The sequence below is a fragment of the Stegodyphus dumicola genome, chromosome X2 (genome assembly GCF_044657685.1).
Source record: "Stegodyphus dumicola isolate Sdum_Otavi_A_Nest chromosome X2, ASM4465768v1".
NCBI classification, from domain to species: Eukaryota; Metazoa; Arthropoda; class Arachnida; order Araneae; family Eresidae; genus Stegodyphus; species Stegodyphus dumicola.
In genome coordinates, this window is record NC_140781.1 from 22,356,245 (window position 1) to 22,383,597 (window position 27,353).

A 27,353-nucleotide genomic window follows, 5' to 3' on the forward strand; every position below is an offset into this window, starting at 1 on the left:
GGTAAACATTGAAGAGTATTGACAATTATCACTAATTAATAAAAGTATTTGTCATACAAAATGTAATGATGGTATGTATTTACTTGGATCATGTGCAGCTGCTTTGGCAGTTCAGAATTCTTAGCTCTCATGTGAAAAATGAAATAACCCTCACATAACTAAAATGGCATAATTTATGCTAAAAAAAGGATGATATTGCTAAAAACATTAACCGAAAATTTTTCGATATTATGTGATATTCCTGTAGCAATGTAATTTTGAACATGTTAAAAAGTTTGAAGTTACATGTTAAAAAGTTCTAGAATTCAGATAAATATATTGTATAGAGAAAATTGCTGTGAAAGAGCTATAGTGGTGTGTACAAACAGGTTTATATTTGTAAAAATAGAAGACGTTAGATGTTATTACTTCTATTAATGGATTTTTAGGAAAGAACAACTGATGGGATTGTCTAATAAAAACAAAAATTTTAAGTATAAATGCCCTAAAAACGTGATAGATATTTTATTAAAAAGTATTGTAATGGAGAGTAAATTTTGACAAAATTGCATGCATTATTTAAAGGTGAGAAAATATTGTGCTAATCATTAAAAATCTTTAAAAGTGCCTTTATTTTTAGTTCTGTTTTTAACAAGTTCTGTTCTTGTAAAAATTGAAATTGGAAAAACTGAAATCTTTAGAAACGTCTACATTTTCTTAAATATTCTGAATTATAAAAAACTTTTTTTTATTATCACTATTGCTATGAATGAACAGTCCTTCTACAAAGATGCTGTTGTGATGGGCAAAGCAAGCTTCAACTTAGAATTTCGTTCTACTATTAATTCAGCATATGAAGTACAAATGCACGCTGTGGTCCATTTGATAATGTCTAACAGGTTTCCTGTGAAACAGCAAAGAACTTTTAAGTGTAGTAAAGCTATAGAGGACTATTTTTTCCATGAGGTTTGATTAAAGAGACACGAGTAAAAGCCAAGCTTTCATAAATAAAATAAAAACCCATTTGACAGCAGCTTTGCCATATCATAGAAACACGTGCTTTGCAGTGAATCAACAGGAGTAATCCAAAAAGCTGGTAAATTCTTTATTGTGCAATTGTTTAAATTTTTAGAGGTTTTTAAATTTCTTGAATCTGAGATTTAAATCTCCTGAAATTTTTACTTTTAAAAGGTAAGCTGTATGTTAGATAAATTTAAAACAAATTGATTTTCTTAATACTTACCAAGATTAAAATTTTTTTTTTAAATTCCATAGTTTTTAAAACCTCGGAAAATTGCAGTTTAGAAACCCTAAAACTCCTTAAAATGCTATGAATAAATGATATTTCCTTAATTATAGTTTGAAAATGACCTTCTCACTTTGTACAACTCCTTTTTTTCCTAATATACATCCAACTCAAAATTAAATCTGTTGGGAGTTGGTTGAAATTTTCATGTCTGACAAATTGGAAAGCCATACTTCTATGCAGAATGTTAAGTCCATAATGCTTGGATGGTAAAAGTAAAGGGTTTCTACTGCGTACTGCAGTACTTCCCTCTAACCTAAAGTGATGACAAAAGTGGACCTTGTGACAGGGTTGCCACGCTACCTGGAAAACCGGAAAAAGTCAGGGAAATCGAAAATTTACCAAAAAATTCAGGGAATTTAAATATTTTAATCAAAATCTGGAAAAGTCTGGGAATTATATATGGTGATCCCCCCCCCCAAAAAAAAGCGAGTTTTGCCCCGGCATTGGAAACCATCACTTTATTCGCGAATTGGGTATCGCGTGAGCATCGTTGGGGCAGCTGGCATAGAGCCAATTTTCGCAGCTCCAATTAGATTGTCTTTTAGAAAGGCAAAGCAAGTGTCCAGTAACCTCGAGAATCGCATGTGCAGTGCATGTTGAACTAAACAAAATTCTTATTCTCGTATAAAACAAAATCGGTTTAATACTAATTAGAGGGAAACAGCTGCGCATGCACGAAACTGTCGTCAAAGCTTGAAGCCAGTGTCGAAGTTCGAAGGTCACGTTATCAAGAGTTTATAAAATGAATATCGTTTCAAATTTCTTTAAACTTTAAAACAAAAGAAAATATTTTTTCGTGCAAGTAAATTAATTATTGGATTAGTTAATTTGAGGGAAAAAAACTATGAAAATCCGTGTTTAAATAATTGTGAAATATCAAAGAAGAAACATTTTGTCAAAGAATGTTTCTTCTTAACATTGGTAGTTTAACTTGGGTTCAAATCATGGTGAACAGACTGGCTGCATAGGAGTTTTATCTTGGAATATTCTCTGGAGAAGCATCCATTCCTGTAGGCCGATAACCCCCAGGTGCTTTACCGAAATCTAAGCAACCCAGTCTGACCTTATAAACCTAGCTTCTTATAATTCAAAAGGCAATTGCATGTGTATAATTTGTGTAAAATTGTGGTTGTAATTATTTGTATTATAATATTAAAAAGCTAATAATTTTATTTCTATTTTTTGTAACTAATTTACTTTTAATAAAATCCTGCTTAAGTTTGATCCACCAAGATACCATAATGCGGCAATTACATTTGTATTTATTTACTTTTTTACTGTGTTTTATGTTCAATAAATACATTACATTTGTAACTCAGGTATCCAGATTTAAGTGTCTGGGATGAAATGTTTTTAAGCGAAGCTTTCTTGTTTTTATACTTGCATTGAGAGAAAAGTGTAAATAATATGGTATTCAAAATGAAAAACTTCACAGTTAAATAAATGACATCATAAAAATTGCAAGATTTTACTGGTTCTTGCATTTAAAGAAATACAGAGTTGCCAACTCTCCCAATTTAGGCGGGAGACTCCCGATTTTCGACCGCTCTCCCGCCAACCCGATTTACAATATATTTCTCCCGACTTTTTCTTATTCTTAATATTTCTCACGATTTTTATGGAACTTGGCTTAATACTTCGTTTTATGAACAAAAAAAATGTGATTTTGGACGTCTGAAAGCAACTGAATTTTCTCTAGATTATATCTAGAATGAAACCTTGCGAATCAGATGAGAATTTCTGCTTTGTGATTGACAGCATACGTATCCAGCAACGTCGTTCTCCAGTTGTCCAATGGGCATCGAGCTCCACTGCGTGTCATCTGGCATATATTAGCCAATGAGCACAAAGCAAGCTCAAGGCCGTTGGCCGTTCTTTGGATGTTCTTTCGCTATTTCGTTTATCTTGTCCTGAGTTGTGTGAGTACACATGCCTTTAGGAAATAGTTTTGGAAATTATCGTCTTTTGATATGTCTGCGAGAAAGGTGAAATACTCATGCACGTTTCAAAAATCGTACACAGTTGACTTTCCTTCCATTATTTCTTCAAGGAAATGTAATAAATTTGCGATGTGTACCATCTGTCGTTGCGATTTTTCGATTTCGCTTGGTGGAAGGGCAGATGTTCTCAAACATGTGCGTACACAAAAACACAAGGACAACATGAGTTGTTTTGAAAAAACGAAAAATTAAATTTTTCTTCGGAAACAAAAGACCAAAAAGTCATTAATGCAGAATGTCTGTTCTCTGCCTTTTTACTGGAGCACAACCTGCCACTGAATGCATCGGATCACGCTGCAGCTTTATTTAGAAAAATGTTTCCCGATAGTGAAATCGCTAAGAAATACTCAAGTGCAAGGACCAAAACAGGTGCAGTTGTTAAAGAAATGGGTTTGAAAAATAAATCTTCAGTTATTGATTGCATTAAAACAGCTCCGTTCTGCCTCTCTACGGATAGAAGCAATAATACCAATTCAAAACTGTATCCAATTGTTGTTTCTTTTTTTAATCCAGAGTCTTCAGAAATTGAGTGCAGTTTACTTTCTGACCCCACTTTAGAAGGACATTCGACAGGCTTTAATATAGCACAGCTAATTAACTTTAAAATAAAATGCAGTCTCTCTGGATAATTGCTTAGTGCTTGATGCCGATAATGCACCAGTAATGGTAGGCTTGAAGACTGGTGTTGCAGGCATCTTAAGAAAGGCAAATTCAGATTTGCAGATTATGAGGTGCACCTGTCACCTCTTAAATTTAGCAGCTGAAAAAAGGGCAGCTTCTTTACCATTAAATGTGGATGAACACATTGTTGATATTTATTATTATCTTGAAAGGAGTTCTAAAAGAAAGGAAAAATTGAAACAGTTCCAACAGCTGCATAATACTGAAATGAGAAAAATTTTGATTTTTTGTAATTTCTGCATCATTCAGCAATTCAACTGGCAGTTCTCAAAATAATACTGCAAAATATAAGTGTAAAGCTGATACAAATTTCTCTCAAAATAAAAAAAATAAAAAAAAAAAATTGCTCAACACACGAAACATTTTCCGATTACTGAAAGTTTATCTTGTGAAGAACGAATATTTATGGTTTTTTCTTCGGACCTTAACAAAGCTTTTTGCTTTTTTTTTTTACAATTCATTTTGCCATCATTCGATGTTCTGAACACAATTCTACAAAGCAGAATTCCATTAATTCATGTTTTGCAATCAATGATTTATGATCTGTTTAAAGACATTTTATCAAAGTTTGTAAAACCAGTCTGTGTTTTGTCTTGTAATTCTATATATGATGTGATTTATGGTGAAACAGAAAATCAGAAGGAAGATGAAGATTTAGTAATAGGAGCTGCAACTACAAAAGTAGTGGAAGAACTTTCAGAAGAAGACAAAAATAAGTTTTATCTTCATGTTAGAAGTTACTTCTGTCGAGTATGTGATTACATACTACATAAATTTCCAGTCAAAGATGAAGTGATTTTGCACGCTAAAGTTGCTGATGTTTCTGCTCTAGCAAATGCATCTTTTTTTTTATATAAGGTACTTTTTGAACAGATTTCCTGTGTTACTTCGTTTAGTCATGAAAGATGATGATATTGATGTTGCTACTGATATACTGCAGTCGCAATTTTGCAGTTTACAATTAGAAAACTTGGATGAAGTTGTAAAATCAGCTAGGATTGACACCCAGTGGAGGTTAATTGGAAAATTGAAAGGTGCTGATGGAATTTTAAAATATAGTGAACTCTCTAGAATTATGTTGGCCATCTTGACAGTTCCCCATAGTAATGCGGAGTGTGAGAGGATTTTCAGTGTTGTTGCGAAAACGAGGACTAATTTTAAACCTAATATTAGTGATGACACATTAGAAAAACTTTTATTAGCGAAAGCAGGCCTACGTGGCAATTGCTATGAACAAAATTATGAAATTTCTTTCTTAACGAGAGCAAAATCTGCCACTGTCCATAACATTTGTATGAAAACTGAATAAAGTGCCTTTTTTTTTTTTTTTTTTAATGATGAAAGTAATAAAAATGTTTTTTATGTCTGAGGTATTTTTGTTTTGCTTGCATTTAAGACTTAGTAACTATTTAAAGTTAATTCATTATTAAAAACTATATTTTTATCATTTAAAAAGTCTTTTTAACATTGTGAAAAATCTCCTGATTTCTTAAAAAAATCTCCTGATTTTTGAGTGTCATAGGTTGGCAAGTATGGAAATAGATGTTCTTTGAATGTAAAGCGAATTTCAGTTACTTAGATCTAACATATTGATATCTAATAGTTTATGTCATCCAATATTGCATCAAAAGTTGGTATGCATTATCCCTCGACCATGAAACGATCACCTAGCAGTGCAATTTAGCTATAGTTGTAGGTAAATGTCACATTTCAACACACTTATAACATCTGTGCTTTCGTTTGATGTATCCCTGATTGATTCACAATAAGCCACATTTTGTTTTTACAAACAAGGATACAAATTAACTGCTATTGCTGTATCTTTTCTTTTTGTTTTGAAAGAATGATTATAATTTGAGACTCAACTCCAGATAGTAAATTGGATTATTTTCAAAAAAGTTATGGGATGCTGCCATCAAAAAACGCGTGTATCAATAGACAAGTTAGGGTGAACTTAATATGGTTAATCAAACAGTAATATATTGGAACAATAACTACGGAAAATTTGTACTTGTACCTTTCTAAACGAAGTAAAAATCCAGTTCTAGTAAGATTGAAGACTGAGAAAATAGTAGAACTCTATGAAGTCATTTTTATGAAGTGGAATAATTAAGCAAGTTAAATACTAATTGTGTATTAAATAAAGAGGCTCCAAGTCCTTCAGAAAATTCTGTAAGAATTGTTGATGCAACTTTGGTGGGGTCTTTGCCACCATTCATAGTTGGATGGTAGATAACTTTACCCATCAAAATTATTTTGAGTAATATATCAGGTCAGGTAACTAGGTTGAGTGTTAAGAATCAATAAGCATTACAGTATCACAAATGAGAGTATAAGATTTATGTAATTGCCTTGGTTATTGCTTAATTCTTTACGGCAATAAGGATAATCTTAAGATTTATGTTTTCCGTAAAAAGAGTAAATTTTACCTTGTTATTTCTGTTCCATGTTTATAAGTAAGATTTGCTTTATTACTTTATTGTGTGTAGGAGAAGAAATAAAATGGCTGTGTAAGTTCACTAATAAATTTTGTTAAATGATATTTCATTATTTGTATTATTGCAACATTTGATAGTGCTCTCAATGGAAAATTACCTTTTACCTCTTTATAGGAAACTTGTTGAAGGTGAAAATTTTAAATTTGGAAGTCCGTTTAAACATTTCTTTCACAAACTTAAAGGTTTGTATATTCTCTTAGTTTTTTTGTATTATTCTAATTAATAATATGCGAGAAATAAATGTGTATCAAAATGTTTTGAATTGCAAGGTTTTAATTAAACGCACTGAAAACATTTTTAACAACACAATATTCTTTGTCTTTCGTGACAGAAAATAAAACTCTGTGATTTGTTTCATAACTCTACTGGGATGGTAACCGAATCTTAAGGGGCAACATAATGAAAATTTGTACATAAGAATTGATTCACTATAACTTCCTTTTGAAAAGTTTAATCGAAAATTGAAAAAACTGTCATTGTTAGTATTTGAATGATTTTATCTTTAGTCGGGTGTGAAAAAAATAGTGTAATGCCTTAAACTATATTATGTAAAAAGTTTCAGTTACCATTATTGATTTAATTATTATGTCTTGATTTATTTAATTTTGCAGCATATTTGCATCACTTGAACAATTAATAATCTTAATTTTGAAATTTCTAAACTTGTTAATTAATATATACATTATAGGATTCAAAAGTTTCTGGACAGAGTCTGAAATAAAAAAAAATTTTGCAGTAGTGCGACTACAAGGATGTTTTTGTGTTACTATGTTCGCCCCCTTTTCTAAAAGTGGTTTGTCCCAAATCACGTGTTCAAAAGCTCGTGGCGACAGCGTTTTTTGTAGCCAGGTGCATTTAGTTACCGGCAATAGAAAGAAATTGCATCAGTTGAGCAGAGAATCAATATCAGATTTTGTGTTCGTTTGGAGAAGAGTGTTACGGAGACTTTCAAAATGTTAAAGCATGAGTACGGAAGTGAAACATTATCGAGAGCGCAAGCTTTTGAGTAGCATCGTCATTTCTGGGAAGGCAGAAAAAGCGCCGAAGATGAAGAACGCTGTGGTCGTCCCATGACTTCGTGCACTGATAAAAACATCAAAAAGGTATCTGCGGCGGTATGTGTGAACAGGCAGCAAACAGTTTGCCAACTAGCAGAATCAGTTGGGATATCAGAGGCCATGAGTCGGTGTACACTGACTAAGGATGTTAACATGCATTGGGTGTGTCAACACATCATTCCTCGCATGTTAAAAGGGAATTCGAATGGAAGTGGCAGGAGACTTAATCTTGCCTGTTGACAAAGATCCTTCCCTACTTGGAAGAATTGCTACTAGAAATGAGAAATGGGTTTTTTGCAAACCAAGAGAGTATCGGCAACATGGGAATCATCACAATTTCCACAGAAGCAGAAATTCCGCAGAAATTACTGCGCAAAACAGAAGACAATTAACTGACATTTAGCGGCTATTCATATAAACTAGACTATGTATTCATTTCGCCAATAGCCGAGCTGAGGCACAGTGATCCATAGTTTGGACAAAATAACACTATAATACATGTATTCTTTTTTAAACATGGTATATATATATATATATATATATATATATAAATATATAAGAGAGAGATAAATATATCTAAGAACTTATTCATGAGTTTTTTATGTACCATATCCTAGAAAATAAGTTTGAGGAAACTTGATGAAAAGTTAATTAAAATTATATTGTAGTTAAATATACCAGTAGTATAATTAAAAGCTGGTAATAAAATTTTTTTAAATAAGAATTTAATTAAAAAAAGATAAAATGATAGTGCGGTAAAAACAAAGCAATTATTGTTATTAAATGGAAATTGACTTATCATAGGGAATAAACTAATGTCCTATATATTAACAATAAATATAAGTGAAAGTGTTTCTTTGGTTTTTCCGAAGTGAGAATCAAAATTGCAGGCAAGAACTAATTTGAAAAGTATTGGAAATAAACATTTAATAAGTTATTTTGTTTGGTTTAAATTACAAGCCAAGAACCAAACTGAATTTATGTTTAATGTAAAAAGCGGGAAGCTGTTAAGGAAAAACTATTCCCCGACACTTTGGCCACTCAGCATAGTAAAACTACATAAAAACAATTTGAAATAGTGAACTGAAACAGTGTACAAATAATACATTCTTATTTGACTTGACCACCCTCCCCCCAAAAAAAATACTCAAACTGGATGCATTTTGAAATATTGTAATGTCATTGCAAATAGCAAATGTGCATTTGTGAAATCTTCAAGAAAGTTGATTTGGTACAAACATAAACCAAGCTAAATAAGATAAAATTACACTTTTCATCAAAATTAAGGGATAATGGGAAAAATGTGGTCACTAAATTAATATTGCAAACAATGCCCAATAATCTAATTAGTTATATTAAGTAAATACAATTGAACATGAAATTGCACTTCTGTGCCTACGTTAGTGCTCGAAATATGCAATCATTGATTGACTATGTGGTATGCGATGGATGCATGTTGGAATTCCGATCTCTGGTGTTGTTTAAAGTGAATGTGGTTTCGGAGAACGATCAGTGTTCAGTAGTTATGAGTCATTTAAGTAGCTTAAGGCATCATTTAAATGAAGAATCAAGGTAGTCAAACACAAATTGAGGTCGCCCAAGATTTGAGTCTCCCTCAGAGCGTCATATTAAGAGTTTGGACCTGCTTTCTAAGCACGGGATCAATTGACAGACAATATGGTCAGAGGGGACCAAGAAGAACAACTGCATCAGGAGACCAGTTTCTGTCAATGTCAGCTCAAAGAAACCACAAAACGACTACAAAAGATTAGGTTTTATAACTTTAGGATGCCACTGGAACTCAAATTAGCTCTTCTACTGCAGTATGAAGTTGGACTGTATGCGAGGAAACCAATGATTTGTATCCCACTCACTCCAGCTTTAGAGATGCCTATTTAAACTGGTGCCGTCATCATGTTCGATGGAGCCAAGAATACTTGGCCTGAGTACTGTTTACTGACGAGTCAAGATATAGTCTGAAGAGTGATTCCAGGTGTGTTTTGATCTGAAGAGAGAGGAAGGAACATGCAACTTGCTTGAAATATCTAATTTAAATAGAGAAAACATCTAATTATTACCTTGTTATTAATTATTACCTTGAAATATCTAATTGCAGTGACCATGGTTAAATGTTTTGGGGAAGGGAATCGTGGCAAATGGCCACACTAACCTACATGTCTTTCAAGGAGATTCTGTAACCGCTCGTAGATATGTAGACAAGCTATTCTAACTCAAATTTAGGCTGTTTATATGTGCTGTTGACCCACAGTTTTTGCCAATCAATAACAATGTTTGCCATCATCGAACACATGTGGTGTCAGAATATTTACATGCAGAAGATATCACTTGAGTGGATTTGTCATCTCACTCACCTAACTTGAACCCGATTTATCATAGAGATGCTTCAGGGTGCCAAGTTTCAGCGTGCTAAATTCTTCTCTGGACCCTTCAAGAATTGAAAAGTGAACTTTTAGAAGAGTGGTGTGCAATTCCACAAGACTTGATCAATACTTAGGAAAGTCTATGAAATCAAGATGTTAGGTATGCATATCTGTTCAAGGTGACCATACACCATATTAGAGAAACATTTTTTGATTAAAAGGTGGCTTAATTTTTTCATCATTTTTCAGTTTCCAAAAATTTCATTTTAACCTCAATATTTTGCAAATAATTCAACTGTCAAATATTGTAATTGATGGTAACTAAAGCTTTTGTACAAATTTGTATTAATAATTTATCCTTTATTTATCCTTTAATTTTGATGACCAGTGTTTATTCAAGGCTATTGTATGCCTGTTTTCACTTCTAACTAACTTGCATGGTAAGATCACTTTATTAAAATTTTTACAGAGAATGCAAATTATATTTTGATTGTTAAAGAAAATTTTTTTAATTAGACTTGGCCTGTTTTCAATCATACTATTCTATTTTTTCCTGTTTTATAAAAAATACTTACTGACTAGTTTTTGAAGTTACTAAATTGTTTGTGATTTATTTATTTTACTGACTGTCTTTTAGTTACTTGTGCAGTTTTATACGAGATCAACCTTTTGATAGTTGGATCTAACACCCTGCCTATGTACTATTCTTTTATCTGACTTTGACTTAATTTAGTTAATTTGTCAGGAATGGTTAATGGTTTGATTAATTCTTTGATAATTTTTCACAACACCTCATTTATACTATATATGCGGCCCATAACAACTGTATTGATTGTGGTATGAAAAACGTGTTATTTGTATTGTAAAACTTATTGCTCTATCTTTGTGCATTAAACTTTTCACATTGGCTATAGAGATTAATTTTTTATGTGTTGAAGCTGTTCAGTTAATTATTTAATCCGAAAGGAACAGAAAAACAAATCAGTGGTCTGCCATTTCCTACTTCACATTAAGTAGCAAATTTTATATTTCAATAGCAAAAAGGTTGTTCCTCTAGCCTCCACTTCCTTTGTGGAATTTGCTGTACCATTCGGTTGATAATGACCTTTCTCAGCACTTGCAATTTAGATCGCTGGCTCCTTGACTGTTTTGTTTGTCCTTCACCCGCTCGCTGTATCTCATATATGGTCTTTTCTGCTGCTGCTTCTTATTGACTTACTCTTTTGTGCTAGCCTGGTTTTTTCATGCTGTTTCCTTTGGGTTCCATGCCTATATCTTTTGACTTCTGTTTCTTGCACTCTTGCTTCTTTCCTGGAATCACCATTTTGGATGTGGAAGGCCCATCTTTTGTCTTTTTTCTCATCATTTTCTTATCATTTTTCGAAGTGGTTTTTTTTCTACCCACTTCGAAAAATGATCGATAATAACAAGCAAATATGTGTTTTTTTTTTTACTTTCACTACATGGGTAGGGGTCTAATAAATGTGTTAATTCATTTGGGAAAGTAGTTCTTATGCTATTTATATACCCGGCCAGGCTATAGTTTACATTGTTAACTAATTGACATGTGTTGACATATTCATAACACATTTTTGTGAAGTTCTGAAAAAACAACTGCCTTATGTAGTCTCTGCACCGTTTTTCTAATGTCAGGTTGAGGTGCATCATGCAGTTCTTGTAAAAGACTGAGCCGTAAACTAGCTGTGATATAATCGGTCTTAATTCAGTATTCTCATTTGTTTTAACATGAAACAAGAGATTATCAGTTATGTCATAATTTGCTGCCGTATTTCTAATGACCACCACTCTATCTGGATGTTAAAACATTTCTGGATCTGTTAAATATGCATAGATATGACTAAACTCTGAATCAGTGTGTTATTCGGGCATAAGATTTTTGACATTAACATAGAACATTTTATTTCCATGCCCTTTTCATCTGATTTTGTTCATGATAAGGCATCGACCACAACATTGTCTTTTTCAAGCATATGATTAATTATTAAATTGTATTCTTGTAGTTTTAAGGCACATCTAATTAATCTTGGGGACAAACTTTTTCCCAAGTATAATCGACCCACAGCAGAATGATCTGAATGTACAATCACCGATGCTTTGCCCAAATATACTCTAAACTTCTGCACCGCTAAAAATACAGCTTATGTTTCTCTCTCTGTAGCCGAGTAATTATGCTGTAATTGGTTGAGAGTTTTGCTAAAATAAAAGCGGGCTTGCCACTTTGCCTCAAAATATCATCTGCAACTTAACCTGAGGCATCTGTTGAAATTTCAGGACTTTCATCCCCTTCAGAAAATTTTTAAACTGGTGCCCTATTAACACAGTTTTAACTTTTAAAACACCATATTAGCCTCAGCTGTCCAAGAAAACCATGCTTTCTTTTTTTTTAATTTTAACGGCAGTTCGGCTGTCTGTGCAAAATCCTTTATAAATGTTGAATAGTAAGAGAACATGCCCCAAAATGAGGCTAATTTCTTCTCTGTGTTTGGTGGCAGGTAGATAAAATAATAAGATTTTTTTAAATTACTACCATTATTTTAGAATCTCCGGTTTGTATAACACTTGAAGAAATTTTATAGCCTATATACGTAAACTCTTTTGCCGCAAATTTACATTGGGCCGAATTCACTTTTAAAGCATCTTTTCTTAATAATATGCAAATTTCATTTTAATCTTTAAGATGGTCAGTGAGATTTTTGGTAGTTAGTATTATGTTGTCAAGGTAAATAAAAGTCGACATTCCGAGCACAGGTGCATCCTGGAACACACAGGTACCCTGGAAGGTCACCGGAGCTCCACACAAGCCAAAATGCATTCTGAGTAAGGTGAAGTTCCTGATTTTGTTATGAATGTGGTTTTTTTTAACATCCTAGTGTTTCATAGCTATTTGAAAATAGCTTGAGGTGAGATCTAATATCGTCATGTATTTAGTGTATTTTAATTCCATATACAGTCGAATCCGGTTAATTGGACCAGCCGCTTTTTCGGGCTGAAACCAATCCTATGTATATAATCCTAATATTATTCACTTATTTGGACTAAAATTTCTGTTTAATCAGACCCAAAAACGTGAGAGCGATTAAGAAACAGGAGCCACAAGTCGGCTGCGTACTGTGATTGTACAGGTGGCCTGCGACATATGTGAGGATCTGTAGCTGCGCTCCCCAAGAGAATGCTTTATCAAAGGTCAGGAATTCCTTAAAGTGCATAACAAGAGCAAAACCAGTGAGAGGTGAACACGGGCACCATTTTCTTTGACCTTTCTTAAAACAGAGCCAACAGTAGCCGCCAGCGGGGTTATCGGTCCCACTGGTGTATCCGATTTTCGAGGAAAAGAACTAGAGTGTCCGGCTCCACCTGAAAGGAATTTCCGCCTGTCAATCATGATTAAATTTTACACGAGAAAGCTATCATTTCACCAACCTTTGGGATGATTTTTGTGCCAAAGCTTTGAATGGCGAGCATTTTGTCTCCCTCTTGACCTCAACATCTTGACCCCCGAAACAGCAAGTTTTCTTCAGACCACTTTAGTCAGGTAACTGTGCACGTGTCTTGTCTCCCTTGCCAAAAGACCACGACGGTACTTGACGTTAGCTGAAAAAATTGGTTTGCTGGATAAGATCAAGCAACAACCACGAAACACTAGTCAACATCGGATGGTGGAAATTATCGGATTGGCAAAGACTGCAATTTCGCACTTGATAAAACCAGAAAATGAGCTACGAGAAGAATGGGCACGATGTGAAGGACGACGAGGGGACTTCCAAAAACGGAAGCATGAATGCAATGATCCAGATGTCGATGAGGCCCTTAACACTAGAAGCGCCAGAGCAGTCATTTTGACTGTTTTCATCATTACACCTTGGATTCCTAAAAAACGCTTTAACTTGAGAAGTCACAAATTTTTGGATTTTCCTTAAAAACCTTGAAAATTATATGTGTACCAAATATGAATCGAATAAAATTAAAATTAACGAAAATATTATTTGTTATACCTAAAAGTGCCACGAGCAGTCATATTGACTGCTAGTAATACTGGATAGATTTATCGTGTTATCTCTCTCAGAAAACACTCTTTCTATGAAAAATGTCTGGCAGACGAATTCCTTTCATTCATTGATTATTTACAACAGGATATAGGTCCCTTCCGCTTAGATTATTTACAACCTTTCGTCGTGGACTATGACATCTACTTTAAAAACTAGAGCTGGGTTAATATGGAGCTCAAAATGTGCTAAGAGTTGCCGGGTCCAAAATTGTATGCATAAAGAAATTTCGGAGACAATACGCCAAATGTGTGGAGGTTGATTGGGGGTGAATCGATGTTACGCCATATTAAAAAGTGCACGGAAGCAGAAACAGTTTTGAACAATGAAGAAATTTTGACAATATCTTTAGAAAAGCTTCACGCTTTTATTGCTATTATTCATGCAAAAGAAGCACATGGTTGCAATGATACGGATTATGATTTTTTGTGAAATATTAAATTAGTTCCTCCTTTTTTTTTTTTTTTTTGAGAAACAATGTTTCGCAATCGTTAACAAGATATTATGAAATATCTAAGGTTTAACTTGAAATCAACTAGGATTCAGCATTTAGAAAGTGATAAGTTTGCATTGTTTTCAGATATTTGGAAAAACTTTATACAGAACTGCGAAATTTCCCATAAGCCAGGAAGAAATCTAATTGTGGATGAGCATTTCCATCCAAAGGCAGGTGTAAGTTTATATAGTATATATAGAATAAACCAAACAAATTGGGTATCAAATTTTGGATGCTAGTCGATGTACGCTCCAAGTTTATGTGCATGCTTTTCCATATCTTGGAAAAGATATATCGAGAAACCAAACTGAAAGTCATCCCGAAAATGTAGTAATACATCTTCTAAGCCGTTATCTGATTTCAGGAGTTAGAAATTTGACTGCGGACAATTATGCTCCTCACTATCATTAGCTAAACGATTTAAAATGGAAAACAGAAGTTTTGTGAGCAAAGTGAGAAGGCATCGAAAATAAATTCCCCATGAAGTAAGAAAATCAAATCGCTGCTATTTGAAATAGTTTTGCTAAAGAATGGTGAAACTGCACTGAATATCTATTAGGGAAAATGAATATAAATGTCCTACTATTAAGTACCTTACATTCGAGTGTAACTGTAGACTCACAAAATAAGAAGAAAGTTCCTGAAACAGTAGAGTTCTAGAACAAAAGCAAATGTGGAGTTGATATCCTTAATCAGATGACGCGTAAATATTCTCTTCGGGCAGCCTCACGTAGATGGCTTGTGCATGTCTCCCATACTATGCTGGAAAGAATGCCTACGATATCTACCATAAATTGAGTGATAAAAATATTACAAGGCACGACTTCCTATTTCAATCAGCAGAAAAGTTAAGAGAACTTTATTTAAACAGAAGATAAAGCACAAAATTGCCCTAGGAAATTTCCATCTCTAGCAATAGACTCTCGAGGAAAAGATGTTAGTGCCACATTGGACGTTGTAACAACAAAACAAAACCAGTGATGTGTGTAAAAATTTTCATATTATGTGTGTGGAAAATGCACTTTCAGTATTGAAAAAGTTTATTAAGTAATAATTGTGAAAAGCTACAATATGAGTTTTATTAAGGGTAAGTTGAAATTTATTATAAAATATCTATTTTTTATAAAAATAACCTGTTGTTATTTAAAGAAGTTCTTAAATAACTATAATATTCTTAAAACCATTATAAAGCATTTGCATTTTGATATATACATTTAATTTGCTTAGCAGTCAATTTGACTGCCGTTGGCGCTTCTAGGTAGGGAGAAAGCTCGGCGCTTATAGTGTTAATGAATGGTTACAGGACGAGCTGTGCGAGTACGCGGGCCCAGTGTTAAAATGCAAAGCAGAAGAACTCGCTAAAAAGCTGGGACATGATGACTTTAAAGCTACAGATGGTTGGTTGTCTCAAGGGAAATCTAGACATGACATAAAATTCAAGAAAACACATGGCGAGAAAGAAAGTGCTGATAGTGCAGATGCTGAAGGATGGAAATCATTAAACCTGCCCGAACTTCTTGAAAATTTTTCAGCAAATGGCATCTACCACGCTGATGAAACTGGGCTGTAGTATCGTGCTACACCATTCGGCTCGTTAAATTACAAACATGTTGCAATCTCTGGCTCCAAAAAGGCGATGGATTGCATAACTGTCTTGTGTTGCTCAAACATGTCATGAACGGATAAGAGGAAGCTGTTGGTTATAGGAAAAAGCACTAAGCCTCGTTGCTTTAAAGGAATTAGGATGGACAATTGACCAATTGTGTATTGTGCGAACAGAAATGCGTGGATAACCTCTAAACTTTTAAAAGAATGGCTGAGGGATTGAGACAGAGAGCTACACCACCAGTCGAAAAAAGTACTACTTCTTCTTGACAATTGTGCAGCATATCATCATTTAGATTGCTTGAAGAACATCCAACTGGAATTTCTACCTCCCAGGACCACAGCTTTGGTTCAACCAATTGACGAGGGCATCATAAAAAATTTGAAGACCCTTTATCGTGCAAGATTGATAAATTACATTTTTGAAGCAATTGAAGCACGTTTGCTGACCTGATCGTCAAAAGCTAGCGAAGTCAGTGCAAGGATCGACATCTGATAAGCAAATACATTTTTGGACGACAGCTGGTGAAAAGTGAGCAGTGAGACAATTCAGAACTGTATTTCTGACTGTGGTTTTGGAGATGGATGTGGACATGCTCATTGAAGGTAAAAATGATGACAGACATGTGGAACTTCAAGAGGTACAAAATTGCGATGAAAATGAAGATTATGACACTGCAATCGTTGCTTAAGTTGCAGCAAAACACATGACAGCATCGGAAGACCAAGAAACTGATGATGATGATGCTGCTAATAAATTGGTGCAAGTGATAACACAGGATGCGAGGAAATGCATTGAAACTTTGTGTGGTATTTCATGCAGGAGGGAAATGAAGCCAGCCCTCTTGCTGCGTTAGATGTTCGTGATGATTTCATTCACGTGCAATCCATCAAGAGAACCCATCAGATCACATTGACTTAAGTTCTTCAAATGTTGACTGTAACTTGGTAAGAGCTTGTTTTTATTGTGCTTCACATGCTGAGTATCGTGAAGATCATTTCTTAGAATTTTTTTTGAAATTAATTTTCTCATTGAAAAACGTTCAACTGCAGTTCTTGTTTGTGCATGTATGTTCGCCATATGTGTGCACAGCACAATAAAGGTAATACAGTACAGTCCTTAATTCGGACCCGTCGGGACTTCGGCGATTCCCGATTAGGGTTTTTTCCGTATTATAGATTATCAATTTAAATCTGGTAAGATGACATGCAGAAATTATACAATTAAAAATATGAAACCGTAATTTATGAAATAAAGAGCAATTATGATCTAAAGGGTATCAAAATTTACAAAAAAAAAAAAAAAAAAGCTTAATATTTATTTGTTTACTTTATTAAACATTTCTTTCAATGTAAGTTGTTTAAGTTGCTCCATTTTTTGTGCTAATACTTTCTTTTTAATTCTATAAACAGACATAATTTCTTGTTCAGTTACAAAGTCCTGTTACAAAGTACTGTTCAAGTCCTGTAATTGCTGTGTCGAGAATACTGACTAACTTGTCAATCAAAATTTTATCGTTTTCCAATAACCTCTCTGTCACTTTCTTAACTATCAGAAGTGCGCATGGGTAAACGTTTGTGGCTTTGAGGTCTGGATTATAGATTATTCCGGATAATGAACTTCTGGATTACGGACATTTTACTGCAATTACATTTTAGTGCATGATTTACATGAACATTTACTCTTCGATACTTATAGCACGTCCCGTATTACAACATAGGACATGTTTGTGTATTCGGACCAGCCGGTTATTAGGGCCAAAACGATCGCTTCCTGATGTGGTCCGATTAACTGGAATCGACTGTAATATCTTTGATTATAGCAAATAGTGTATAACTGTCTATAATAGTCATTATAGACTATTTGCTATTGACAGTTTTGTTAAATTATCGATAAGAAATAGTCGTTAGTCAATGGCAAATCCCCGAGCACTGTAATTCATGGTGGCAAATCATTCTTTTTCAAATAAACTGCTGATGGGAATAATTAATTTATTTTTTAAGATGTCTTCATCTTAAAAAACATTTAAACATTTTTTATTTATTTTTAGTTGTAAAAGTAAAAATCAAGCTATTGATTATAATGGAAAAAGAAAATTTATATAAAAGTTTGGTGGTATTTGGTATTGAATTTTAAAAAGAAAACGTATTTTTTAGATGGATTTTTGTCATCTGATGTCATAAAAGTGACTAATGCATTGAAACGAGCTAATTATCGAGAGTATCGAAATCAACAGCAACAATATTCTTATCATCTGTTTCAGGACATTCTAGTTTCACGAAAGGTAAGTGTATTGATGATAGCTTTCTGCCTGACAGCTTTTGATTGAAAGTTTTTGGTAGTTCATTTGTGCTTTCAGTCTTTTTCTTGTAATTTAACACTGCCCACATTTAAGATTGTTTTAATAATATATTCTTCCTTTTCAGAAATTTTATCAATTACCAAAAGGATGTCTGTAGATTTAATTATATTTTATAAAGGTTTAATAAATATATTCTACATAAAGAAATTTAAGTAAAATATGTACTTTCTTATTTAAGAAAACTTATAAATTGCCTGTTGAAAACATACATATAAATTCAGTTGTATCTTGTAAAGCTGTGATTTCTGACCAGTGGGTCACAGTGACTTTTTTGGGTATCACCAGTTCTCAATTTAAAAAATCAAACTTATATTTTGAATTTTAAAAGCAGGTGATAATGTGCATGCATTTTACTTATGGTTGGAAACATGCAATGATGTTGTTGTGAACATCATTGTGAGTTTAAGAGAAAATAATGAGCGGTTTGTTAAAATTTAGATTAGATGAAAGATCTTTTAATATATAGCATTTTAATACTATTTAGCACAGTGTAATAGGTTCATTTTACAATACGCAACATCCACAAAATGATCGTTACAACGCAGTTCGATCATCCATCTTTTTGAACAACAATCTTTCTCGTTGCCATTCCGTAACAGAGAAAATTACCTCTCATGCAGTTTGATCGTGGCACGACATTCTCCCCACCTTGAATTTGGGGATACAAACTCAAAACAGTAACATCATGATAATACATACATACAATTTCACATAACTATAACGTACAAATAATAATAGAAATATTTCAAAGTATTAGAATGCAAATTGAAATCATTATTTTAGAGTTCAAACACAGAAAGTTCAAAAGTTTGTTTAGAAGTTTATAAATCCAGTCTTTTAGCTGGTTTTATTTTTTGTCCTGAGCGAGACACGTGAACAGTTTCATTAGAGTCAGTATTAAGCTCAGGATTTTCAGCTACTTCTACCGGAACCTTCTGAGGTTCCGATATAACTTTCTCATAATTGGGTGTCAATTCCAAAGGGTACAGTCGTTGGATTGGTCTTAATATGTTTCCCTTTTCAGTTCACAGTTTTGCAAGTCTGATGATTCCATCTTTTCCTGGAAAGAGTTCCAGTACTCTCCCTAGCAGCCAATGGAGCCTTTTTTTTTTTTTATCATCTGTACCAATTAACACTATGTCACCTACATGTATTTTATCTTTTCTTTTGTTAACTGAAGAATGAAGGAAACCCAGATACTCCCTTTTAAACCTTCGTTTTAGATTTTCATGAACCTTTCGAATGTCTCCATCTCAAAACAATATCAGTCTTTTCAGTTTGATCTAAATCAGGAACATCATTTAATGGAATGTCCTGAAAAAACATTGAAGGGGTCAAGGTTTTCAGCTCTTGTTCCTTGGATAGGTAAGTTAACGGTCTGCTGTTCATGATAGATTCGCATTCACAGACAAGAGTCTGCAATTCCTCACAAGACAAACAGGAGTGTCCAAGATTTTTTCTCAAAAGATCTTTCAAAATCCCAATCAAGCGTTCCCAGAAGCCTTCCCACCATGGAGAGGAGGGTGGGTTAAACTTCCAACGAATTTCGTTGACTCTAAATTCACTTTCAATTGTAGTCCAATCTAATTGTTTCAGAGCATTATTTAGTCCTGTAAAATTAGCACCATTGTCTGAATACATCACAGAAATTTGTCCTCTTCTGGCTATAAACCTACGCGTAGCTTGGATGAAGTCATTGGTACTCAGTGAAGGTATTAGCTCAAGATGGACCGCTCTAAATACGGCGCAAGCAAAAGGTACTATCCACACCTTTTGTTTAGATTTAGTCAACAGAGGTCCAGCTGTATCTACACCCAATACTTGAAAAACTGCGCCTACTTCTGTTCGGTCTTTTGGAAGAGGCGGAAAAGGCACCTCAAGATGTTTTACCTTTTGCCTTTTATATGTTAAGCATTCTTTGATAACACTCCAGACAGTTCTTTTCCCTTTCACTATCCAAAATCTTTCCCGTAAAATAGTCAGTAGAGTTAATGTCCCAGCATGCTTGTTAGCAATATGTTCTTGGGCTATAAATCTTCTCACTGCCAAGTGTTTCAATGGTAGAATTATTGGATAAATAAAATCTTTCGATTCTTCCTCATTTATCAATCTGGACTTCAATCGTAAAATTCCTTCTTCATCTTCAAATATTAGAAGGCCTTTCAAATTTTTTCGCATTTCTTCATTACGGTATCATTCCTTTTGTATTACACGGAAAATAGTTTTTTGTGCATTTAACAATTCTTCATTTTCAAGTTCCGTACATTTTCTTAAGTCCTTGGCCTTTGGTTGAAAATGCAGTATCCAAGCCATAACCCTAATCATCTTTGAAAATCTAGAGAATCTTCTGGCTAACTGCAATGCAATTGACTCTAGCTCTGTGTTACTAGCAGAGGTGACTGACTTTCGTTTTGCTATCTCTACTTCTTTCTCGTTAATATTTACAGCTGACTTTGGCAACTGCTAACTAGTGAAAGTATTTTCCTTTTAGTTACCTTTTCTCTTTCACCAAATTTCAAAAATTCGGTGTCTATTTCTAAGGTATCTAAATCTTTGTCCCAAATCAGTCCTAATAACGGTGATGTTTTACTTTCTGAAAATGCAGAAATGCCAGAACTTTCCCATCCTCTGAGATCAAACATTCCTTCTTTCATTACATTAGTTGCAGATTCGATGAATATTTTTAGTTCGGCATTATTTTGTACACTAGTTACGCAATTTTCGACATAAAAACTATCTTGTAATTTTTTAAGAAGCTCTTCAGAATATTTTTCTTTCCACGATTCTTTGGATAAATGATGGTCAATAACCACCATCAGCAAAAATGGACTACAAGTAATGCCAAATACCACATGGGTGTGACGAAATGTCTTCACTCTACCATCATCTCCATACCAAAGAAATCGTAAAATATCTCGATCTCTTTCATTTAGAGATATCTGTAAAAAAGCTCTACTGATGTTTGAAATCACACCAATTTCATGTAAGCGAAATCTTGCTAAAATAGAGGGAATAGTTTCAATCAAATTAATTCCAGTCTCTAAACAGTCATTTAGAGATGGCTGATTAGGAAGCTTTTCCGAAGCATCAAAACGGGTTAAATTTTCATGGAAGATAGTGAAGTTGTTTCCTTAATGACTGGACGATGTGGGAGGTAATGAGCAACGGGTAAAGACAACCTTTTGTGGAATTTTTTCAATCACTCCTTCCTGCAGCCATTCATTAAACACTTCATGATACTTTTCACGATAACCGATTTTTTACAACTTCTTCGTAGTAGATTCAAGTCTTTTCAAAGATAGGTCATCATTGTCAGGTAAGACTGCATGCTCAATCTTCCAAGGCATATCAACCTCATATCTACCATTTTCTAATTGATGAACTGTTTCTTGGAAATGAACCATAATAGCTCTTCTTGACTCTTCGTTAGTTTTTTTTTCAACAGGATCTCGGATACCCAATAATTCTAAGTCCCATAGTGATGAAATAGGCAAGTCTTCTTGAGATAACATAGAAACTATAGTCATATTTACATTGTGCTGATGCTCGGATTGAGGCACTTTACCCATCAAAGTCCAACCCAATTTTGTTTCTATAGCCACTAAACCTGTTCTTAGTTCTTCTCGTTTGCCAGTAAATAACTTCCCTGCAACGTCTGCCCCTAACAGTACTTCAATAGGACCTGAATTCTTTTGGGTATCAGTTAAGCGTATTTCTTTCTTTCCTAATTCGCGAATCCAAGAACCGTATCTTATGCTTGAAATATCATTACAAATAACATCATGGTCTACAGCATCTAATTTACACGAATAATTACCATCAAGGCTACTCAAATAAATCTTGTAAAATTTATGTTTATAAATTTCAGTTTTTGTTCCACCAAATAAAGAGTGACTAAATTCTTCCTCCCACTGCAAGTCAAAACCCATTTTGTCTGTGGTAGACTTTAAAACATAACTTTTTGAGCTTCCTGTATCAATCATTAATCTAACTTTACGCCTCTTATTCTTACCCTCTATGTTTACAACCAGGGTCTGAAGGAAATGCAGAAAAGTCAGTTCTGCTCTCATGTCCTTTGTTTGTTCGGGGGTAAGGTTCTTTGTCACTCACCTGATACACAATTTCTCGAACAACAGGTGTTTCCTGATGATTTTATACACCACAGTTTGTAACATTTACGGGAAATGGCTACTGAGTTCCATAACTGTAAATTATGATTCTGCAGAATGCAATGCTGCACGTGCTTCAAAAGGCCGTCATTGATCAGTGATGGTCAGTCACAGCCAGTCGCATAGACATTTTGCCTATCTTCAAAAAGGAAGAAAAAACCTAGCATCAACGATGAACTGTCTGCTTACTCATCACATCCAGTCCATGCAATGAACACAGTTAACAATGGATTTTGATTGGTGCTACCATCTGCGCATTAAAGAACTTTATCATGGACTTCACCTTGTAGTCATCAGGAGAAGAAATATGACCTGACACATCTTTGCGCACGGCAATGATGGTAATGTAAACAATTGTTAAATTACAACTGTTGCATAATTGTATGCAACAGTTGTACACCTACAAACTATCTGGCAACAATAACCACACCCACAAACTATCTGGCTTTTACCTTTGCATTTCAATCCTTTTGCAGCACCATGTTTTGGTGATGTGGGAAACTTACTTTATGGTTGACCCTAGTATCAGTTGAAATGTTTGAGTATGGTGTTTTTTCATCAAATATGCAAAATGAGGCATGATGTTTATCATTCCTGAATGCAACAGAAGTAATGGTGGTGGTCTGGTGTTTCCCTCTGTAACCATTTTATGGTGTTGGATTTAATATTTTCCGTTCTCTGCCCTGTATGTATTTTAATCTCAATAACATTAGTTTTGAAGTTGAGTTTCATAAAAAAAAATATTTAATTTACTCTCAAGTACCTTTGATAATACTTTTATAGTACTTGTCTTACATTTTAAAATTTAATAAATATTTACAAACAATTTAATTTAATTTTGTTATGAGCTATGAGATCGTTGATATTTCTTTAAATAATAAATCCAGGTAAGCAGGAAGAAATGAACAACGTATTATGAAACATAGCACACACAAGTAGCTAGAAATAACTGAAGGAGAACATAGTAAGCAGTTCCTTGTTAGCACATGAAATGTCATGAAGTTCCTCAAGTCACTCTCAGGGTAAACCCTGATTCATAATTCATCTAACTGCTGAATTTCACAGCTGAATGTTCCTAGCTTTCCAACCGTTATTTATATACTATAGCTTGGGCTTTGGAAACTTCTCGAAGAGTTGGACATTGGACTTCGAAAGTATATCTTCCTAAAATCCGAAGTCACCAAGTTGATGAGAAATCCCCACATGTCGCCTGGTCACAAAAATTGTCATGAAGGTTCGTCAGGAACAAAATTCCCTTAATGTTGTCTTCCAATTGAACTGTTTTTGCAGCTCCAGCATTGTTGAAATCAGATATCTATTCTATGTAACAAATAAGCAATTCAATAAAAGTCATGTGTCTGCAAGTTAAACACTAGATAAACTCAAAAATTATCAACCTAAACATGGTAAATAAATAAAATAATGCAAAGCACCACATAACAGAAAAAAAAAAAAATTGCAATCAGGATCACCATGTTATAAAGAAATAATGAATAAAAATGGTTTGATTTATTTGATTATGGCAAAGCATTTTAGGGCTACTTATCTCAGAGAGGGGATGCCTTTGCAAAGGATTTTTAGGGGAAACTCACTCATTTGCACATTACAGATGGGGAAAACCCTATAAATGCACATTTGCATTGAATCAAACCCAGATTGGAACGAACAGTTTTCAGCGACATTACCGCTCGCCCGCTATTGGGCTCTAATGAATAAAATGAATAGCAGTTTTAAAATTTGCTAAAACTTCTTAGTTTCTAATTGTAATGCTACTGTGTGCTTAATTATGTAATTACTATTTTTCTAAATTTTGATTTGTTTGATGATGTCATAAGCATTCCTATATCTTAAATACAACAGAACCATATCCAGTTTTATAGGTTTTATTTTGAAATAAAATGATTTTTAGCTATTTAAATAATTTGGGGAGTTAGGGTTGTTACATACAAAAGTAAAATAAACTCTAAAATTTTGGCATTCTAAAAATAGCCTTCAGAATTTACTCAGATATTTAGTGCTATTGTGCAGTAAACCATATATCATACAAAGTCTGAGATCCAGACATCTAAAATACCCAGAATTATCTAAAATCCAGACTCAAGGCCACCACTAAATTTTTTTTAAAGATTTTTTTTTTTTTTTGTATGCTTTACACATGCACATTTCATTTTTCCTCCTATAACATAACATGTGGAGAGTCCCGATTCTTAATTTCACCTTGGCACTAAATAAAATATCTCATTATTGAAGAAGAATCATTTTAGCATAAATTTGTGTGATCATTAATTTGGCTGCATATCTGCTAGGAATACATCTCAAACTAAAATATTCTACATAGAAACATCGCTGATTTTACTTCCACTAATATTTTATATCCCTGATGCCAACCTGGTGAAACATTATTTATTATATTTTGCTTTCATTACTGCATGTTTACCAATACATTTGAGTAATGTTTCATGCAATGATACCTAAGTAATTTTTTTATATAAGTAATTGAATAACAAAGAGTATGTTGACATAGTAATCATCCCATATTGTGAACCAATTTGACATTTTTTTTAAAGTCCATTTTGTATCTTAAAGCAGAATTGATAATAAATTAGGAAATAATGCTAATTTTAGGATGACATTTACTCAGTTGCTTAATTTATTCTTTATTCAATCTTAATTGCTTAATTTAGTCATATAGATGATAATAAATAAATGGTGTGGCTGCATAGAAGTGGTTATAATTTTCAGAGGGTTAATGTAATTGATTTTGTAATAACTGATCAATTTTATTTTGAGTTTTGCTATTAAGTTTTCATTACTTTCGGATTATCCGCCTCTCTGCCAAAAAAGGTGAATTCTTTGCCGACTTTGAAGCGCATTTGTGAACTTGTTGCAGACTAATTTTTTGCTAATGTTAGCATAGAAACCAATAACTATTTTCAAAAGAGATGTGCGCTAAGTATTCAATATAAGAGCTATCAATCAATAAAATTTAAAAAGCAAGAAACATCAGTAATAACACAGCTAATTTATTTGAAAAATCCTTCTGTTTGTGTGTTGTTGTTCTCGCCTTTTACATAGGGCTGTTTTTATTTTTAAAAAAATCAGAGAATTGCACAAATTCTGCATCCTTAGAACTTTGTGTACCAGCTGAAAGTGACATGCTACATACATACCTGGGTTGCTGCACAAGTACTTTTTAGCAACGTGGTGAGTTACTTAACTATTTCTGTGACGTAGTCCTTTGTGTCATAAATATGTTTTTGTGATTTTTCACTCGAGGTATAGTTAATCAAAAAGTAACCCAGTTTTTCAGATTCTAGATCTATTTTTTATTTATGTCGAATGAAAAAATTGCTTTTTCCATTCCACAAACATTTTTGCTTTTTAACACTTTCTGTACGGCAGTTCAGTGTCCTAGCTTGTTGCTATGTGTCAAAGCACTGAGCTTCTGTGATGTCTCCATAGGAAGGAGGGTACCTAATTATTTACCCACGTACCCTAATTTTGCTAAAAAATTCGTCAAAGCACATTTTTATTCCAATTAATTCAGTTTTCTCAAATATACAGAAAATGAATATGCTTGATGAATTATAGAATTAAATACATATAACTTTTGCCGCTGTAATGATATACATAAACAATGAAAGAGGCATTTTAAAACAAAACATTCAGCATTTAATTTAGAATTCAAACAGCAAAAATCAGTGTTATATTTGCAAGTTTTCACAGAACTAGTTTTGATGGTTTTACCGAACCATCATCCTCATTAAAAAATGGAAAGCATTTATCAGAACTCATACAATCACAAAATGGCAAACGCACTAGATATTGCAATATGTTAAAAACTGTCTCTCTTGACATCATTAAGGATCAGGAGAATGTCAAGATGACCCACTGAAATGTGGATCTTGCTGTAGATCAAAGTATGCAAAATTATTTGTTTGTTCCAGTTTACACTACCTGGCATTGAAACGGCAACATCAAGAAGTGTCTCCGAAAATTATTCAAATTTCAGGGTAGATGCTGCACATCACCAAGTTATTCGAATGATGTGAAATGTGCAGCTTTCCAACGCACATTGAAGAAGCTATAAAGTAAGAAACATGCAGAATGTTAAATTTTCGTGCCGTTATTTCTGCTAGAAAAATCATCATAGAAAATTTTTTCTTATCTCCTATGACGTGTGTAATGGCAGATAATGCCAGGCCGTTATCAACAGAGGCAGTTCCAGCAGACAGATGAGTTTATGAAGGGCACAGTGATTGGACTGAGAAAGGCAGGTTGGTCCATACAGCAAAACTCAGTATGATGTGGAAACAGTTCCAATCTGACAGCAGTTGTGAAACGCCTCCCAAACGACAATGCGGCTTTATGGTTTGGGGCACAATTGTGAATGATTCCAGGTTCCTCTAGTTTGTATTCAGGCCCCAACAATAAAGGGATGATGTGTTGCTGCCGCTGACAGCAATGTCCTTTATCAACAGGATAACACCCGACCAGACATTGCTCGTGTCAGCGAACGTGCTGTGCAAGGTGTACAGATGCTTCCCTGCTCACCATTCTCTCCTGATCTCTCACCAGTTGAACACATTTGGGATGTGATTGGATGCCATTTGCAGATGCTGCCATTACCGCATTCTAAAGACTAATTGTGGTTGACATGGAATGGAAAGCCATTCCTGTTGACACCATCTGTAGTCTCATTAACTCTGTATGTAGATGTCTTGCTTCATGTATCACCGTCTAAGGTGGT

At 33.9% G+C, this 27,353-nt stretch overlaps 1 protein-coding gene across 3 annotated transcripts in view; it reads left to right on the forward strand.

Annotated features, from left to right (window-relative positions):
* The window catches only part of LOC118192193 (nuclear factor related to kappa-B-binding protein), a 226,920-nt gene that overhangs the window by 61,678 nt on the left and 137,889 nt on the right, over positions 1-27,353 (forward strand). For all 3 annotated transcript variants that reach the window (XM_035363095.2, XM_035363094.2, XM_085809707.1), the window contains exons 6-7: positions 6,582-6,649; positions 18,229-18,356. In XM_035363095.2, coding sequence (XP_035218986.2) covers positions 6,582-6,649; positions 18,229-18,356 — 196 coding nt within the window. The remainder of the gene's footprint in view (positions 1-6,581; positions 6,650-18,228; positions 18,357-27,353) is intronic.